The 12,996-nt window shown below is 38.8% G+C and overlaps 1 protein-coding gene across 1 annotated transcript in view; it reads left to right on the top strand.

The window, feature by feature from the left end:
- The window catches only part of LOC123241267 (WD repeat-containing protein on Y chromosome-like), a 140,647-nt gene that overhangs the window by 25,756 nt on the left and 101,895 nt on the right, over nucleotides 1-12,996 (top strand). The window contains exons 2-3 of the mRNA XM_044668961.1: nucleotides 1,279-1,396; nucleotides 9,807-9,876. Of these exons, the coding sequence (XP_044524896.1) occupies nucleotides 1,279-1,396; nucleotides 9,807-9,876 (188 nt within the window). The remainder of the gene's footprint in view (nucleotides 1-1,278; nucleotides 1,397-9,806; nucleotides 9,877-12,996) is intronic.

Genomic DNA, 12,996 nt, shown 5'->3' with positions numbered 1-12,996 from the left:
CAGATTGGCTAAAATGAAAGAAGGGGAGAGTAATGAATGTTGGAGGGCATGTGGCAAAATTGGGACATTAATGCATTGCTGGTGGAGTTGTGAACTGATCCAGCCATTCTGGCTGGCAATTGGGAATCATGCTCAAAGGGCTATAAAAGAATGCCTGCCCTTTGACCCAGCCATACCATTGTTGGGTTTGTACCCCAAAGAGATCATAGATAAACAGACATGTACAAAAATATTTATAGCTGCTCTTTTTGTGGTGGCAAAAAACTGGAAAAGGAGGGTATGTCCTTCAATTGGGGAATGGCTGAACAAACTATGGTATATGCGGGTGATGGAATACTATTGTGCTAAAAGGAATAATAAACTGGAGGAGTTCCAGGCGAACTGGAGAGACCTCCGGGATCTGATGCAGAGTGAAAGGAGCAGAGCCAAAAGAACATTGTACACAGAGACTGATATACTGTGGTAAAATTGAATGTAATGGGCTTCTGTACCAGCAGCAATGCAATGACCCAGGACAATTCTGAGGGATTGATGGTAAAGAATGCTACCCACATTCAGAGGAAGGACTGCAGGAGAGGAAACATATAAGAAAAGCAACTGCTTGAACGCATGGGTCGGGGCGGACATGATTGAGGGTGTGGACTCGAAACTACCACACCAATGCAACCACCAACAATTGGGAAATTGGTCTTGATCAAGGACACATGACAAAACCAGTGGAAAAGTGCGTCGGCCATGGGTGGGGGGAGTGCGGGGGGTGAAGGGGAAAATAGGGGCATGAAACATGTAACCATGTTAAAAATGATTATTAATAAATGTTAAAAAAAAAAACAGGAATATGTGACCAGAAAATCAATAGAGTGTCTAGAGTCCACAAAAGACTATGAGTCAAAAAGAAACTGAGAATTGGTATAGTAATTTGAAAAAGAAACAAGTAAAGCTAAGGTTTGTTTTTTTGTTGGGTTTTTTTTAGGTGGATGAGGGTGGATATCTGAGCATCTGTGAAGGAAGGAACCCATGAGGAATGAGAGATTGAAAATATCTAAGTGGGAGATAGCAAAAGGATGAAGGATGTAAATTGGACATCAATTTAGTTAGAGGGTTTTATGTACTTTAAGCACCTGCTTACTATGTGCAAGACTATGTGCACCATCTTGGGAATCTAAAGACAAAATGGAAAAAGCATCTGACCTCAAGGAACCTATATTCTACTCTTCATAGCCCTTTATTAAGCTAATATTATCTCCTGCTTTAACATCTTCAAACTTTTTTTTCCAGAACCTGGAAGAAACTGCCTCTAGTTGAAAACATGCCAACTGTTAGAATTAGCAGCGCATTGTGTTCTCCCAATGTCAAATTTGTTCGTTGGAAAGTACACGAAGACTGGGTGACTCAGGTAAGAAGCAGATTAATACACAACAACTTACCAAGTTTCTCTCTCTCTCTCTCTCTCTCTCTCTCTCTCTCTCTCTCTCTCTCTCTCTCTCTCTCTCTCTCTCTCTCTCTCTCTCTCTCCAGGCAATGCTTAAGTAAACAAATAAATGAAAACCACATTTTTATAGCATTGACTGAGTATAAATCACCACAGGTCAATCTAGCAATCTAGACACATTCGTTATGTATCCACCATGTGTCAAACACTGTGTTAGTTGCTGTAGATACCAAGTTAAAAATGGAAGTTTCTGCTCTCAAAGAGCTTACATGATAGTAGAAATGGCTCCCTGTTCAACCAACCCCAAACAAATATTGGCTGAAATGCACAGAAGAGACCCAGACATTTAAGGAAGTCACTATAGATGCATATGTTGCAATGTTCATAATATGATGCATATGAGATTCAATCAGGCTTCCTTAGATATTGCCACCAACATTTCTTACCTTTGGCTAGCTCTTCCTTTTTATCACCACATTTGAAGTTGCTGTGCCAAAATATCTTAGTATGACTAATGATGTTGGAGCCTGAAGAGGACACTTCCTTTCCCTTACCCCAGAGAATGAGTTGGTTAAAATGACTCAGGGTCCACGGTCCCAAGACATAACCCTGTAACTTCTTTGTTAGTGTAATTGAAGCTCTTGCAAAAATGTCCTTTATGTTGAATCCATGCTGGCCAGCTGCAAAGAGAATTGCTGATCCAGCAAAGAAGAGCAGGAGGATGCCCTGAGCAAAGGTGCTTTAGGAGATTAGGAATGGTGACATCTATTAAATGGTAAACTGACACTTACTTATCTCTGCCCAAAATTCTAACTCTCCTTAGAACAAATCAAGATTTAAACTGGATGACAGAGAGCAACAATAAAAATAGTCCTGTATATGAAAAGGGAAGATGAATGGGAGGGTGGGAAAATACTCTAGAGGGAGGAAATAACCATTAAAAGAATCAAGGCAAACTTGATAGGTGAAATGGAGAATTAAAAAAAAGAAAGGCGGAACTTAGAAAAAAGCAATGGCATAGAGGCAATTGAGATTGACAAAATAATAATCATAAGAAAAAGGAAATAAATAATAGGTTAGGCATACAGTGGAGAGGAAACATGAATTCAATTCAACAAAATTCAATTAACATTCATTAAATACCCTAGGTGCTAGGAATTTTTTTTTAATGGGAAAAAGTTATTCCTTTTCTCTCTAAGAGGTTACATTATGCTAGGGTGACACATACACACAGATGATTAGAGGCTAACATAGAAATTGATGAGGACATAAAGAAATTGAGAAAAATGCTCTAGGAAACTTTTAGGGGGGCTCAGGCTTCCTGGAAGAGGTGGCACCCACGCTGACCCTTTGAAGAAGAATATACTTTTGAAAGGTAGAAATGAAGAAGGTGGGCATTCCTGGCCTTACAGAAATGCATGGAGGTTGAAGATGTTGGACAAAAGGACAGGTCATATATACAGGTAGGGGCCAGTCTAATTTAGCTAGAAAGTAGCATGAATGAATGGAAATTGTATGAAATAAAGCTGAATAATGAAATCAATGCTAGAAGTAGAAAGGACTAAAATAATAGTCTGAATATACTTCTTCATGGTATTAGACATATGAAGAAGCCAGCTTTTATCACAATATTTTGTTTATCATAGTTATTTAATAAATGTTCAATTTCATATAAAAGCATAACAAGACCTAAGGTGCACTGTAACTTCCATAATGTTGCTTCTCTTGCAGGGCTCCTCAACTTTTACCCTCTTTGGAAAGCCTAGCTCCCTTTTTAAAATCAGCCATTCAGTTAATCAAGTATTTATTAATCAATTCCTTTGTGTCAGGTACTATGCTAGGCTCTGAGAATATAACATGAAATGAGCCCTACTTTTTTTTAGTTTTTCTAGATTACATGTCCCCACAATTTTCAATACTTATTTTCTGTCATTTTGAGATTCATGTTCTCTCCCTTACCTCCTCCTCTTCCCTAGGGCAGCAGGTAATATGATGTAGGTTGTAACTGTGTTATTAAACAATACATATTTCCATGTTTATCATGTTGAGAAAGAACACACATATAGCTTACACTAAAGAAAAATTCATGGAGGAAATTGTGTAGCTAAAATCCACTCCCCAGGCTCATCCTCCCCAAGCTCCTCCTATCCCGCATCGTGTTTTGAGTGCGTATGTTGCAGGACATTAGTGCTAGGATGGAATACGGGCTTGAACAGGAGCTCTGGTGCCTGCTGTGAGCTTCAGCTCCAGGGCTTAAGCAGCTTGGCAGGATTCAGATTTTGGTTTCCTGATTAGGTTTAGGGTATTTTAGCTAGGTGATCTCCCCTGTCTCCTTCCTACATTTCCCTCCTTTTACTTTATTTCCATTTTGATTAAAAACGTAATTATTAAGAGCTACTAACAGACTCATGTCTTGAGAGTTAATTTTATAGATGGTGACCACAATCTTTTTTTTTAATTAATATTACATTTAATATTTTACTTTCATTATTACATAATAAAATGAAGAATGGAACCCTTCTATCTGCATTTAGGCTTCATTGATTCCTTCTGTAGTAGTGGATAGCCTTTTTGGTCATGAGTCTCTTGGAGTTGTCCTGGATCTTTGCATTGTTGATAATAGTTAAGTCATTCACAGTTGCATCATTGAACATTATTGCTGTTACTGTGTATAATGTTCTAGTTCTGGTCATTTCATCTTGCATCACTTCATGTAAGCTTTTTGAGATTAGCAAGCCCTACTCTCAAGGAACTAAAATTTAAAGACAGTGATAACATGTTTATACAAGTATATACAGAAATAGTACCAAATAAACAGCTAGTGTTGGAGGAATCAGGGGAGCCCTCTAGTAAGAAGATGGTTGCTTGGTTTGGGTCTTGAAGAAAGCAAGAAATTCTAAGGGGCAGAGGTGATGAGGGAGTGAATTTGAGATGTAAAAGATAGTCACTAGAAATGGGAGATGAAATGCTATATGTGATGACCTGAGAGAAGGTTGGTTTGGCTAGACAACAGAATATACAATGGGAGAAATGTGTAATGTGACATTGGAAAAATAGGTCAGGGGCCAGGTTGTGAAGGGCTTCAAAGCCTAACAGGAAAGTTTGTTTGCTTCAAGAGGCAACAGAGTAATGGAGTGGCACAATCAGATATGCACCTAAAGAAAATCATGTTGGCAGTTGTATGGAGGATGGATTGGAAAGGAGAGAGACTTGAGGCAAAAAGCTAATTAGGAGAGCACTGAAACACTTCAGGTGAGAAGTGACAAGAGCCTAAAAAATCTCATTTGCCTTTTAAACTGGTCTCTTCCTACCTTCCCAGTCTTCTTACACCTTACACCTTCCTATGTAATCTACCATCCAGTAACATGGACTGCTTTGTTTTCCTTCACTCAAGAATTTTCATCTCCCAGCTCCAGGCATTTTTCACTGACTGTTCCCCATGCTTAGAATGTTCTACCTTTTCATCTCTACCTGACTGAATGCCCTGACTTCCTTCAAGTCCCAGCTAAATATGACCTTATTCATGTAGCCTTTTCTAGCCTTAATAAATTAAGAACTTCCCCATGAAATTATTTTTAATTGATCATTTTTGAATCTTGTTGGCATATAGTTGTTTGAATGTTATCTCTCCCATTGTGCTTCAATTTCCTTGAGAGCATGAGCTATTTTTTTCTTTTTTGAATACCCAGAGCTTAGTGTGGTGTCTTGCACATAGTGGGTACTTAACAGATGCTTGTTGACTCAACCTAATAGCAGTTGGATAGATATGTTCAGATTTGCTGAAACAGAGTAAAAACCACACCAGTCACTGAACAAGCAAGATAGTTCCTAGACTGAGCTTCCCATTGGGCTCACTATGGCATCTAGATTAGGTCCTAACCCTAGTGTGTGATTTTTTTTTATCCTTCTCTCAGGATTTGGTCCCCTCTGTTGGGTACTCAAGGGCTATATCCTTTGTGTCCCCAAAGAAAATGGTCTCAGGGAATTCTACAAGTCATATATGGCCAAGGCTGTGGGGAAAATGAAACAGTGACTAAAGCAGTCCTTTCACCAGAAAAAAATGCCAATGACAAAAGGAGTCAATGAACCAATGTTACCTTGAAGAGGAGGTCTCTAATGGAGTTAACTCAGTATGTTAATAGTGTGACCTGATGGCAAAGAAGTCAGTGAGAACTTAGACCCTCTTGAGGAACAGTAGTCAGGATTACTGAGATGAAAGTCTCATGCTATCTGTAATGTAGAGATGGCAGCATGGAATCCCTGCAAAATACAGGGTCAGCCTCACCCAGAATTCCAGGGATGGCACGAAGGAATGGACAATCACAAGAGTATTGTAATCTTTATTAAGTACTGTGCAGGAAGAGGACTGGAAGGAAGAAATACGTGGAGAAGTAATATCATGTTATAAACACACATGGCACAAATGAGACATCACATGGTAGTTTGCATACCACACTACATAGGCTACACAAGGAGAATTGTGGTTCTCCAGTGGGCCAGAAGAACAGTGCAATAAGGGGTAAGTATGTGCATGTATCAGTATTCATTAGTTCATTGAACACAATACAAACTGATTGTTCACCTTTTGACATAGACCTCATGTAGATAAATGAGAGTCTCTTTTGTATATATGTATTATATGTACATATTACATATACATAGCTGTATATAATGGAAGGGTATCCTAGGATCTCTAAGATATCAAAAGATCCATTGTTTGTTTTTTGATTTGGTAGACATCAAGGTAACTTCCATCTGTAAATAGGCATTGTGGATAGCCTGTATTATATTTACTAACCCATAGTATAGAGTTACCAATACCTTAGGGAAAGGTAGCTTTAGGGATCTTTGAAATACAGAGTTAGTCAGGGAGAGTCACTATAGTCTATAAGAATAAGTAATGTATATAGCTTTGCATATACTTATAGCTAACAAAATAAAATTAATATACTAACAATTTAGAACTTAGGATTAATTAATACCACTAACATAGCTTAAGTAAGGTACTAACATGAAAACTTAGTTGAATGTGTAGACATTTCTATAACATTTTGCTTGTAGAGTTTTACCATGTTTCTTTTTGTTATGTCTTAGGAGCAAGTTAAAGAAGCTCTGTAGGTTGTTACATTTTTGCTGTTGAATGTGTTTCAAGGATGTTTACATTGCATGCTTTAGGGATAGTGATTGCAACTTATAATTGTTGCAGTTTTGATTTTCTGTTTGTGATATTCTGTTACATTTGTTATGATATGTGTATTTTATACCAAAACCCATTTTTTCCCTTATTTAAACTTTCCTTTTTCCCTCCTTAGATATGGGTAGATAGTATAATAAGCCATAGCATAGCAAGACTGTTAGGGTGTTAGGAATAAGACATTTAGGAAGTTGCTTAGTTAGAGTGTAGACAGGGTAAACTGTGCTGTAATATCTTAAGCCTGCAGAATTTCCAGTGGAAATTCCTAGTAGAAAAGGGAGAACTTTGAGTGAGGGGACAGTTGAGAAGGGTTAGTCAGTTGCTTCTGGGGGTTAATGTGAGCAGATCACACTGCTTACTGCTCCTGACTTGGGGGTTCACCTGAGAGGGCCATTGTGGCTAAGCCATCGTGGTTTCTACTCAGGAGTTAGCCTGCTTAGTAGGATTAGTTCTTACCAACATCAATACAAGAATTATTTAGTGATTTAGTGATTAGAAATATTCACTATTAGCAAGAGAGCCAGTTTAGCCAAGTGCCCTTCACCCCCTCCTGTGGGGGGGAAGGGTAGCTTCAACCTAACAGATCAGGGTTACCCTTTTCCCTATCCAAATCCTGATTACCCCCTCTAGCTTTTCCCTTTCCTTCTTAATATAAGCTTTACCTACAATATCTGTGCCTGGGAATTATTTGAGGATACTCACTGCTCCTAGTTATGACATAGCTTGAATCCTCTCAGCTGCCAGTTTAAGAAGATGAGATCCATCTCAGTCCTCAATATTTAGATAACTAGCTTCTACTTATTCCTCTATCAGACCTGTGGGGAATATAAGTTAAAGAAAGGGAACATCGTTGGAGTTCAGTTTCAACAGAAACTTGCCAGAAGAACCTCCGCTTGTCTCCATTATCCCAACTGAAAATCAACTGCTTGGGGGGAGGGGTTTGAGAGTCAGGAGTGTCTAACCCCTCCCTTCTCAATGAAGCCTGTCAGTCAGTGTCTGTGAGTTGGAGGTTACTGGCCCTGGCATAATTATCTGCTTCCCCAAAATATATGTTATTTATCAACATAACATATCTTCACCACAATACTCTGCCCTGGTCAAAACACATCTGAAATATAATGCTCAATTCTGGGAGCCACCTTTTAGGAAAGAAATGGAGAAGGTAGAGCATGTCCAGAAAAATGTGAGCAGAATTGTGGAGGGCCTTAAGATCATGCCATGACCTGGAAATGTCTAGTCTGGAAAAAAAGAAAGACTTGGTACGGGTAGAGACCTGACAGTTGGCCAATTACTTGAAAGGTTATCATGTGGAAGAGAGAATGAACTCATTTTCGCTGGCCTTAGAGGGGAAGATGTAGTGGAAACAATGGAAGTTGCAGAGAGCAGATATATACTTGATATAAGGGGGAAATTTCCAAACAACTTAAATTATCACAAAGTGTATGAGCTAACTCAAAGATAATGTGTTCCCTTTCATTGACATTTTTGTTAAAAATGAATGACTTCTTATTTGGTATGATGTTGAGAGTAGTAGGGAAATCCTGTTCAGTAAGGTAACCACTATGGTCCCTTTTGACTCTGAGATTGTGATTCTGTCTAAAAGGCATAATCCAGTTTAAATGCTCCTATCCTTTAAGAAGATCATTCAGAATTCATTCTAATGCTAAAAATTTCAGGCAAGGGGATAAACTGTAAAGGGGAAAATTATGTTTGTTTGGACAGAATATTTAAAGGGGTGGTCACCAAGAATTGAATAAATATCAATTCTAAAATGAATTTTAGCAATTTATTTATAAAATATAGGAGAGAGTGAAAGTAGAGAAATGAGAAGAGGATAGAGTAAGAGATCTAGCTTAAAGAACTAGATTATGTGTTCAAATCTTGGCTTTACTCTGGCAGGGCTCCAGAGGCCCAGTCAGAGAGCCTAAAAGTCAATTAACAAGGGTTTTAGCCACAAGGGCTCCTCCCAATCAAGGGCCACTCCAGAGGCTAGTACTTCCAGGGAATCTAAGGAAGTCAGCCTTCACTCACCCACATGTAGTTCTAAGGAGAAATATAAAGCAGTCCAAGGTCCTCAGCCAGAGCTCCTCCAGGTTCAGTTCAAGACAAAGAAGTGAAAAAGAACTCACTCACAGAAAGTTAAAGGCACTTCTTCTGCATCACTTCCTATGCCTTCTTCTACTTTATGTGTATCAATCACAACAAAGGCTTTGCTTAGGACTGCCCAAAGGGCAGTCAGTAAATTCTGATTCATCACTCACTCTTACACACGTGGGTCACTGACCTCCCCCACTTGAAGATTAAGTGGCGGTGTTTACACTTTTTGGTGATTTAATCTAAAAATAGGCAGGGTGGGATTAATCCCATCTTCCTAAGACTTATAGGGGAGATATTTGGGAGGTAGAGGTTTAGCAGAGTATAAATAGCAATGTTCACACTATATGTTTAATACATATTGTTTGGTTGGCTGGTTCAATACATATTGGTGGTTGAATGAATGAATGAATGTTCTGCTGTATATGTAAAAGGTGACTTGTAGCCCTTCTACCTATGAGCCAGGTGTATCCTACTTTAGAAGCTTTCCACATTGACATTATTCTCCCTAAAATGTGACACTCAGAACTCATATAGTTAAGACAGAGTTCAGTGGGACTATTATCTCCCTCATTCTAGGAATTTGTACTTCAATCCTTCCATTCTTTAATGGAAGGCCTTTATCACAGCACTCTATTTCCAAAAATAGATGATCCTAGGTGTTATATGTCATTATATCTTCTAAATTCAAGATAACTCATATGGATGAAGAAAATGATTTTCTCTTTAAAGTCCTTATAGCTATGATGTGAGCCACATTCAGATTTCCCCATAAAATCCTAAAATAGAAAATATAAAAACTGCAACATGTTCTGTGAGACATGATACACAGGAATTGTTGGCTTTAGTTTTAGCTTTATGAGAAAGCGTAGAAAGAAGATAATGCCATCAGCAACCACGCAAATACACCCACTCATGTCCACCTACACACACATGTTTTTTTAAATGTTCTTCATGCTTTTAACAAGTGGTTTCCTCTCTCCAGAAACTCATTTCCAGTGAATTTTAAAAATACTTTTTAATGTTCTTATTTAATTTTACCCATGATCTTGATGTTAATTGATGTTTTCTGTCTCTTTTTTATAGTTGAACTACTATGATTCCATTCAAGTCGTCATTTCTGCCTCCATCCATGAGCCCACTGCTCTAGTAATAGGTATTTATTTATCCATTCATATCAATTCGCTTCAATATTCCTTTTTCTTTTTATTTCCAATTTTTGGGTTTCCTGCCTTTATAGTTTCTATGCCATTATAATAGATGATAATGACAATATCTTTTATTTCTATAGTATCTTAATAATGTAAGAATGTTCAATTTCACATAAGCCTTTAAAAATAACATTTATATCCTTTGGTTTTATGTCACTTTCTGAGATTATCCTTCTCCCCTTTTAAGTCATTCCTTGTAAAAAAAATCTGACAGCATATTCCATGTTCCACGTCTTCAGTCTCACATTTCTGCAAAGAAGGGAAGGAAAGGTATATTATATCATTTTTGGCGGGGATGGCATTTCTTGTTTGTTTGTTTAATTTCTGTTGTAGTCAGGTATATTATTTTCCTGGTTCTGCTTACTTTGAACTGCAACAATTCATCTAAGTCTTCTCGAGATTTTCTGAATTTTTTGTGTTCATTTTTTTCTTATGGCGTTCCATTATATGTACCACAATTTATTTAGCCATTCCTCATTTGGTGGGGTGCCTTTTGTTTTCACATCATATTTTTGGAAATGCAACTTCCAATCCTCAGAATCCAACATTCTTTTGTAACAAAGAAAAACACTAAATCAAAGTCACCCAATACAGTAACTAAATCTGACAATATTTGAAAGAAGGGAGGTATGTCTCATTATCTACTCCCTGTTTCCTTTTAGTGATTGTTTCATTTATAGGGTCATAGTGATATAAAATATACTTTTTATATGCATTATCTCATATGATCTTTACAGTTAGGGTAGCAGAGTGGATAGAACACTGACCTCAAAGTCAAGAAGATATAAATTCAAATTGTGACATTTGAATTGACCTCCCCATTTGGACCCCCAAAACAGTTTGTTTTTAAAGCTCAAACAGTCTCTTCCTCCAGGCTATAAAACTGGGTTGAGTCCTCCCTTCTTCCAACTAGATCATTTACAGCCAAAGTGGAGACCTGCTCCTTACTTATCTGTAAACAAGAACTCTCTTGGGTGATGAGATCAACTCTAGCCACCATGGTGGTCTAGCCACATGCTGTAGATGAAAGGGTCCACCTGAGATCTGCCTCTTCCAGTCATGAAGTGATAAAGAAGGAGTTGAGATCTGGGAGTCCACTTCTTGTGTGACTGCATGACTTGCATGATTCCAATCAGAAACCTCTTAGGATGTCCTGGGGAGCAACTGGATGATGATGTCAAAAGGGGTATATAAGACATGAGGAGATGAAGTTGGCCTCTCTTTTGCCCCTGCTTTCTGATCATGCTCTTGCTCTTTTTTCTCCCTAGTCCCACCTGCTTAGTTGTTTATGCTTAAGCCTCTGCTCTCTGTGGCCTAGTTTGGCTACTCACACTCATGTTTTTCTTTCTTTTTTGGGTCCCACATGAGTTTTTGGTGTCTTCAGATTGTGGAGGAAATCCCACTGTGACTAGTTAAAAATCTTGAGGGGTCATTAACATTTTAAAATTAAAAAAAAATACAGCCTCCAGAGATTTCATTTGTTACAAAATGTGGCTTCAGATATTTATTAGCTTTGTGACCCTGGGCAAGTCATTTAACCTGTCTGCTTCAGATTCCTCAAGTGTAAAATAGGGATAATAATAGCATGTACCTCCCAAGGTTATTGTGAAGATAAAATATTTATAAAATGCTTAACATTGTTCCTAGCATGTAATAGGCCCTTAAAAATGCTTATATTCTTCCCTCCCTCCCTCTCTTCCTTCCTTCCTTTCTCCCTCTTTTCCTTCCTTCCTTTCTCCCTTCTTCCCTTCTTCCCTTCCTCCCTTCCTCCCTGCCTTCTTCCTTTCCTTCCTTCCTTCCTCCTTTCCTTCCTTTTTAATTTTTGCTTTTGGCTTTCCTGTGCCTAGCACAAAGTCTGGTAACATAGTAAGTACATCATTCATTCTTTTTGAACTGAATTCTAACCATAACAAATCTAGCTTCAGACACTAGCTATGTAACCCTGGGCAAGTCACTCAATTAACCATATATGCCTTGGTTTCCTCATATGTAAAATGAGCTGGAAAAAGGAAATGGCCAACCATTCTGGTATCTTTACCAAGAAAACCCGTTATTTAAAAGTGAGGTATGTATTTATCTACTTGACAGAAAGGATAGACAGGAAGGTGCTTCTATAAGCTGGCCCAAGATCCTCAGGAGGTAGATGGATCTAGGCTGAGTGGGATGGTAACATCTGGGTAGCCACCAAGGTATTTTGGTGACCACCAGGGCTATGGATGATCAACTCCACTAAGCACCTTGACCCCACTAACAGTGCCCAAGCCAGGGTTATAGAGGGAGAAGCTCTGTATGTTGTTCAACAGCTTCTCTGGTCCCTTGGCTTGGGGTTAGGTTAAAAAAGGATTGGTAATGGGCTAGTTGTTGGTATTGGGTGGATAATGCTAACTGACTGGGATGCTGGTCATCCCTTTCCCCCTTTTGCAGTGGCTATTCACTTGCCCCTTGGAATGAATGCCAGCCTTCACTTGTATCGAGTTTGAAACAGGGTTGGCTCAAAGGAGTTAGGAATCAGGACAAGGAAAGAGGTGTTGGAAATGGCTATGCTATATCTATAGAGAGTTAAAGAAATCTAAACCAATGAGCATCTGGTTGGTATTTGGCTGGAGATTCTTCTCCTCCTCACAGACCCTGGTCGGACCCAGCTTTGGTCTAGACCAGTGGTTCCCAAACTACCACCCCCTTTCCAGAAAAAATATTACTTAGTCCCCTGGTAATTAAATTTTTTAAATTTTAATAGCAATTAATAGGAAAGATAAATGTACCTGCGGCCATCACCGCTTCCCTGGGTCGCTGCAGCACCCACCAGGGGGTGGTGGCGCCCACTTTGGGAATCACTGGTCTAGACCAAAGGAAGGAAGGGGTAGTGATGTTCTTCTTGGCAGCTGCGCTGTTGTTGTCTGTCAGCTCTATTAGCAATAGATGAATAAATTTCTAATGGCAATAGATATGGATGGCTGGATCTGCAGGTCTATTGGCCTACCCACCCATCACCTCCCACTACTCCCAGAAATTCCCTTCTCAAACTGAGACCAAGACTGGCTGAGCCCCTGGGCTTTCATAAAGGG

Source organism: Gracilinanus agilis, chromosome 3 (genome assembly GCF_016433145.1).
Source record: "Gracilinanus agilis isolate LMUSP501 chromosome 3, AgileGrace, whole genome shotgun sequence".
Lineage (NCBI taxonomy): Eukaryota > Metazoa > Chordata > Mammalia > Didelphimorphia > Didelphidae > Gracilinanus > Gracilinanus agilis.
The sequence above is the reverse complement of the archived record's forward strand: the minus strand, read 5'-3'. Positions and strand labels throughout refer to the sequence as shown.